The sequence below is a fragment of the Antedon mediterranea genome, chromosome 6, assembly GCF_964355755.1.
Source record: "Antedon mediterranea chromosome 6, ecAntMedi1.1, whole genome shotgun sequence".
NCBI lineage: Eukaryota > Metazoa > Echinodermata > Crinoidea > Comatulida > Antedonidae > Antedon > Antedon mediterranea.
In genome coordinates this window covers 19,894,634-19,902,469 of record NC_092675.1, presented here as the reverse complement: position 1 = coordinate 19,902,469, position 7,836 = coordinate 19,894,634, and the positions used below count along the sequence as shown (strand labels likewise).

Here is a 7,836-nt window from a genome sequence, read left to right as displayed (position 1 = left end):
TAGCTAGTTTTGACTTGAGAACAAATACATATGTAAAGGTCTATGTTTCAGTATTTTATTTATTGCAATACCAATAGTAAACCTTTCAGCATATCAACTTGTTTTTCGTTAAAAAGTATTTACCATAAGTCCTTTTTGTCATGGGTATGATTTAAACAACTTATAGGCCTACTAGTAGGCCTACTGGTAATAAATCATACAAGATAATATCAACTAAATGCCATATATTAGAGGGCGACATTAGATTAAGTTTACTTGTCAGAAGGGAAAAAAATAAAAAGAGGAGTACGTAAAAAAGATTGGGATGATTTGATTCCGCGATCCACTCTGAAAATGTTCATAATTATAACCATTATCATGGTACGGTGCGCGGTGTATTCACCATGCCAGCAGCGCATTCTAGCATGCGCGAATACGCATTTCCGATGTACAATCGCACGCGCGCGAGTACTGTATTTCCGACACGCACTTCCGTTCTGCAAAATGGTTCAGTCTATATGAAATGACGCCCTCTATGTCAATCTTGATTTATGATAACACGTCGTTTGACGTCCAATCTTGGTCCAATTGGAAATTAGATACAAAACCGCAAAACTAAGCAATTGGTAACCAAACAGCAGCAGCAAATAAGCATGTTTATTATCAACGAATCAGAAGAAAAATACTAAACGTCCTTAACATTATCATATATGGGTTAGATACAGGTTTTGAAGTTCATTTTAGTTGTGTTGACATTCGAGAAAACTTGGTAATAATTTTTGCCAGGCTAGGCCTAAAAATTACAAACCGCTGACAAGCCAAATGTTTTCCGGCGCTCCGTATGCTGCTAACTCTGGTGAGGTAGTGGACGAGAGGCTATAGTAAGAATTCGCCTTTGTTATTTTTTTTTATTTGAAAGAGTTAGCAGCAACAGCAAGCAATCATAATGATGAAGAATCTAACGGAAGAAGAGTGTGAAGAGACAAATTGTGGAAAACCAGACTGCTACGAAACGTATTGGTGGTATTTCCTGTGTTCAAGTCTAGGAGTATTTATCAGTGGTATAGTGGTGATTGCTTTGGTGCAGGTTATCGCACAATGTATAGCGAATAGGCAGGAGCAAGCAGCTGATGGAAACAGAAATGTTAAGGGGGTGATGGTGGCAGACCCTAAAACCGCTACCTCTGAGGAATCTATGAATTGGGGTACGGAGGTCAAGGATTGGGCAGCAGGTCTAATATCGGCTCAGACAACAATCGGAAAGGTCTTGGTAAGTATAGTCCTTATTTATACTGGTACCTTATCGTTGTGTCTAGCTGCTAAAAAGGTATGGTAATTCATAAAAAAGCATGTATAATGTACTATTGTATGCACATTTTCAGGCCTTGTCTTTTATTTTAAGGCGAGCGAGTGCGATCACTCACCTAACACACTCCTAAATTGCCCTTGAGGAGTTAGCTTAAATTTGGTAAACTTCAACACACCAAAATACAAACGGCACACCTGCAGCATCTCTGAATGTATTGAGAGTGCAATTTTTTTCATACCTATTATAATTTTCAAAAGACAAAGCCTGTCCTCAAGATGATGGTGAGTGAAAATCTCCAATAGACTATAAAAAATATGTCCGGCCAATGAATGGAACCTACAATCCACTACTTGACCACACCACTACGTCAACCAGCCAGTGAAAGAGTCGGTTTTAAACTTAAATACATTTACATTTACTGTACCTTTAGCAGCCAGATGCACTGATACAGTACAGTGTATCTTGACACATCGTTCATTTTAATACACCATATTTGGATTTGGATACAATATTTATTCAATTTATTATTTATTATGCATGAATAGATCATATTCTTACCTTTAAGATGTCTGTATAATATCCAGGCAATAGTTTTTAAAAATCTTATTTTTTTTTCCTGTTAATTTAAAGTTGATAATTCATAAATTACCACAATAATAAAAAAATATTAGTTTTACATTATGATTATCACTAAATATAAATAAATTAGCGACATTGATTTGTATGCGTCGTAATAATCATATGTATTTAAATAATAATATTTTCGATTGACGTCAGTAGCATACTCTCATGAGATTATAATGTCTAACTCGCCATTCGTTATAAACATTATAAATGGCCACCGCTCAACATCAATTCTCTAGATGTATTTTTTGAAACGATAGTCATTATAAACAAAATCAATGCAAATACAAATATTATACAGTACATTCTTCTGATATTTATTTTGCTACTGTAGTTATTTTCTTCCTGTAAAGAGACCTCTGCAAAATATGTACAGTATTGTGAATTGTTCTATTTTAAAAGTTTGTAACCATAAATTGTTGCATCAATAAAAATAATATGTTTTAAGCTAATAAGTTTTAGAAATATATTTGGTAAAAAACCTACCTGACTGATAACTGATTTATTATCTTATTGTTTATATGAATATGTTGGAAATACCTTTTGAAACTGCAGAATAAGTAAAGCATCAATAACATACAATACAGTCAAGAGAAAATATGAAATTGAACACTATTGTAGAATTCATGTCGGTGTATTCTATACCAATTCATACTGTAACCATGTCATATTTTAATATATCATTGTGTGGACATGGTTGTTTCTGTATATGTACACAAGTTAATTACAGTATGAACATGTTTACTCATACATGTTGTGTGTAAACACACTTCATAATGGTTTATGAAAAACGATCTTAAAGTACACAAAAGTATGATGGTTTCGTGATGTTGCTATGTACAAATTTTTTAAGATTCAGTCCTAATAAGAAAAAAATTAAAACTAAATGAAAACAGCTCATAATACTGTATCTTTAATTTTACCTTTACATTGACATTTTATGCAGAATTTTTCAATTAGCTTTTATTTACTTAGTACTCTCAATTGTCTAGATTTGGTATGGTAACTGAATCGGTTAATTTTACAAATTTAAATTTGTACAGTAATTATTCTTTCTACTCTTGTATTTTATCGAATATACCATTTGTCTGGTAAAGATAATTGCGTAATATCATATAGTTTTATTACATATATTTTAAGTTAATGATGATTCTACTAAAACTCCACTTATATGATTACAAATTTTTCTTAGTGAAAAGTAATTTTGTTGATTACAATAAATGTACAGTATAGTTCTTAATTTAAGTCATTTCAATTTAAATAATTGATATCACTAATTATAATTATCTATTTTGAATCATCGGTTTAAGTTTGATTAATTTGAGTATAATATCAATATTGTAGATGTCTGAATACAGTACATGATAATAAAACGAACCCACCTTTAAATATGGAGTAATTAAATGGGGAAAATGATGATTCATGTGTCAATATTAGGGATGGGAGGCAGGTGGACAGATCGTCTGTGTTTATTGGAGCGTTAGGTTTTATTTCTTCATGCCTTGCGATTGGCAAATAACCATTCTATAAGCTCTGTCTACACTATCAAACTTTATGTTACAAAAAACGTGATATAAATTATGAACATCATGATATCATATCAATGCCATATAAGGGCATATGAATACCATATTATTTGAGAACACCTTTTTTGTCCCAACTAGTTTGATAGTGTAGACAGAGCTTTTAAGCACTTCTTACATTCCACAAATCACAGTTCTATGGCAAGCAGTGAAATGTTTATTTTTGACATAAAGACATATGCTACAAAAAATCGCATTAGATTTTGTATTGTGGTATTTTTAAGGAATAAACAAAATATATATTATCGCTCCTAGAAAATTGTGGACTGGAGATTGGGGTATGCGCAGTCTAAAAGTAGGCGGGGCTTAGTGGGAATTGCCGTCATCCAACGATTCCCTCCTGATGCTCGAGGTCCCTATTAACTGACCTAGAGGACAAGAAGTCATATAATAATGTACAGTAGTCGTAGAGACAAAGATGCTGTATAAATGCAGCAGGAAGCAAATTGAATTTTGTTACAAAAAACCCAAAATTTGTTACTGTTGGCTTTAAACTCTGGTCCCTGGCCTTAGAAAATGAGCACTTTTACTCAACCCATCTACACATTGAAGGGTAAATTAAAAAATTAAGTGGAAGGTTTCCAGTAATTTTATTACCAACAATTTAATATATTATTTTAATTACGTATTCTACAAGAATCGTGTCCTTGGTTACTTGAAGAAGGATGTTCTTATATGCAAACCACATCCTCGATAAAAGGAATCTTAATTGGATTTCAACCTACAGAGTAGTCCTATTCAATTCACTCATTATTACTTTCATTAGTGTGGTATAATGGCACTGCCTAGTGGGAACAATGGAAGGTCTTAAAACATTCTACTAATCACTGTTATTGCACACTTAGAAAATATTGCAATTAATTCAGAATGTTGTATATCCCACCCTGTGTAATAACAGTATAATCCCAAAACAAGACTACAGTACCCACTTTTTTTCGTAATAATATAATACCGTAATATCTTTAAAAATACCAACAAATCCTTAGTATACAAGTACGAGTATTCTAAAAAATGCTTTTATCTTACTAGTCTGCAATGAAAAGCTGATGTTCAACAGAATAGATGTCACTAAACTGTATATTAAAGTTATTAGAGAGGTTTCGCAATCTTACGAATACGATAACGAAAACGGATACGTCCGGTACACATATTCGTTTTCGTAAGCCATAAAAAAATCTGTTTCGCATGGCAACGAAATATTGAGGCGCGTCCAAAATATGACTGCGGTAAATTTGAGCGAAGCGCAGGTACGTGTTGCTTGGTGCTTGGCTGCCTAGGCCTAGCGTAACATCAAAGCGAGGGAGGACTTTATAAACTGCTATTTATCAAAATTGACTTGGCATTTTAGTAAAATAACTTTAGTAAATTATTTTCAATAAATCTATAATTATATTATAATCATGAATCATTCCTGATTCAAATGCAAAATGTGCAAAATAGATCAAAAACTATACTCGTTTTGTAGTTACGAATATGACTGGTGATATTCGTCAACACGAATACGCTTTACGAATATGAAATGGGGATCAGCTCAAAAGTTTCACAAATGTATGATGTATCCGTTTTCGTTATCGTATTCGTAAGGTTGCGAAACCTCCCTATTATTAATATTAATTAACCAAATAAAATGTTAAATATTTTTCCTGAATATTTTGATTGTGTACAATATAATTTCTATAAGAAGTATGCATATATATTGTACTAATCCCATTCACAACATTTGCATTAAAAAGATATGGCACATTTTAATGTTCGTATCAAATCTATAATACCAAATAAACAACTAGATTTAATTCGTCACTATGACGAATTATAGGTTATATGCATTGATTTAAATCAAGATAATTGATTTTTAAAAGATATATTGATTGATTGATTTTCTCAGAATCTTTAATTATTTATAATATATGATAGGACCTTGCTAACGCGAACACCATAGCCAGTATCACAATCCGATCAAAGATCCATATGCGTATAATGTCATAAACCACATTTGTTGTTACATAATAATAAAGACATAAGTTAATTTTTATCTAGATTTCATTATAAATCATGTGTATAATCTATACACTAAGAAATAAATTTGAACAAACAATACGGATAATAAAAAAAAAAAATCTTATTTCGTTTCCCAAGGTGAGACTCGATCTCGGTACCTTGAATGCCATAGACACGAGCACAGACCACCGAGCCGTACACAACTGACTAAAAGTTGTAGACAAATTCCTCCGTGTATTTACTATGCAGTAACCACTTTGATGCAAATAGATTATTACATACCGAAATGAATTATAATTTTTTACTATGATGACATCTTTAAAATGTATACAAATGATGCACTGTCAAACTACATACTTTTAACTTTAATATATGAATTTTTGAAGGAAGAAAGTTAATGTTAAGTTTGTTATTTTGGCATAAGAAAATGTCATAATTTGTTTGATTGTCGAAATTATTTTTTTAAAATTTAATATGCAATTAATGATGACTTAATCAACTTTAGTTCTCTTTATTTGATAATAAATCATACATATGATACATACACTTCAAGAAAATGAAATAAAAAATAGGTGTTCCCCTGCATTCTGACGATATATATTAATTTTAAAATTTAGCATATTTTCACCATTTTGTTAACTTATACGTGCGTAGCCAGTCACTTTTGACGTGCTCGTATAACGCAATTTCGAGTTGAAACCTGAATCAAATATGATGATATTATTAAAGAAAGATTGTAAAACAGAAATCGGGCAAAAAGAGTGCGCATTAACGTTTAACGCGCAGTGCGCGTGCAAAAATCTGCGCACTCATGGCATTTTTTTAAACGCTTAAAATTGCCTGAAACGTACTCTAATTTCATCGAAAATAAATTTTGACAATTTTGAACATTTTAAGCGCGCGTACGCAAGCGTTATATGCGCTACGCACGTAATTTCATTGCCATATGATGAAATATGACCTGAAATTTATGAGTACCAAATTTTGTTTAATTGTGATTCATGCTTGTGAAGATATGATTACAAACGTGATTTCGTAAAATCGCGCGTAGACCGCGTAATTTTTGATTACGCATCGTGAAAATATAACCACATCGATTCCTGGCCATGAGGAATATACTCTGAAAACTTGACTTAGCTAGATTAAACTGATGCCAAGATAATGCACGGACAAAATAGTGCTAAGGAAAGAATAAATAAATAAATAAATAAATAAAGATTTTGACAGAATCAAGAGGTTATATGCATATCATGCATATAACCTAATTACTTATATATTTTCAAAACCATCCTTATTAAAAAAAATTGTATATTTAGGTTTTACGGTAAAAAAATGATGGGACTGTCAGTTACACAGCATTGGTATCACAAACAATATAAATAAAATAATGACAAATGTAAAATATACTTGTGAAAATTTGAAGAAAACATTTTTTTAGGTTGAATCAACGGTATTATTAATAACAGTATGTTAATATAAGAACATTAAAGGACAAATTGACCGAGGACCATATTTTTACAACGTATTAGGGATGTACATATGAACAGAACAATCGCGAGATTAAGGAAATCGCCGCTGATCGTCGCCGTAAATTGCTGTGACGTCACAGGTGCATTGCAAAATCTACTTAATGAGTCCAGATAAGCAAAAGAAACAATAAGCAAAATCAACATTTATATTTTTTACGATTTATTTACAAAGGGTGTTTCCTAGATATTTTCGCGATTTGCCAGACTTTGCCAAAAAAACTTATGACGTAAATTTTGTGATGCACCTTTGACGTCACATCAATTTACGACGAAGGCTGTATAGCGAGGGAGTGCGGCGATATCCTTAATCTCGGGATGGTTCTAAAATCCTATGTACATCCCTAATACGTTGTTAAAGTATGGTCCTTGGTCAAGTTGTCATTTAATTATTGCACAATTTATACATCACATTCTGATCCTTGAAAATACTGTCGATTTTCAATTATTATCATTTGTCGTCGCTTGACACCACCCTTTTCTTTTCTATAGAATATTATATCAACCTTGAGTCATAAAACTATAATATAAAATAGGTATTGATATCATTGATCTTGCATTCGTATGTATTGTTTGTTCCATTGATCTGATTATTGCTGATTGCTACGGCCAGTTGACAGCCTGTGTATTGTGTCATTTATTGTCATCGTTGTGGTTGGCAGCGTCATCTGCATAATGTCATTTTCAAAGCAGGGGGTGGGAGTAATTAGACTGTAAAGATCAGACATTTATTTTCAACAGACACAACAATTTGATAGCACATTATAATTTATATTAATGATTATGTATAAAATTGTTATCGATTTGTGGAGACTAT

At 32.0% G+C, this 7,836-nt stretch overlaps 1 protein-coding gene across 12 annotated transcripts in view; it reads left to right on the top strand.

Annotated features, from left to right (window-relative positions):
• Positions 1-593: 593 nt before the first annotated feature.
• LOC140050886 (calcium-activated potassium channel subunit alpha-1-like) overlaps positions 594-7,836 on the top strand; it is a 103,470-nt gene continuing 96,227 nt past the window's right edge. For all 12 annotated transcript variants that reach the window (XM_072095870.1, XM_072095878.1, XM_072095877.1 and 9 more), the window contains exon 1: positions 594-1,249. In XM_072095870.1, coding sequence (XP_071951971.1) covers positions 926-1,249 — 324 coding nt within the window. In that variant the 5' untranslated portion in view covers positions 594-925. The remainder of the gene's footprint in view (positions 1,250-7,836) is intronic.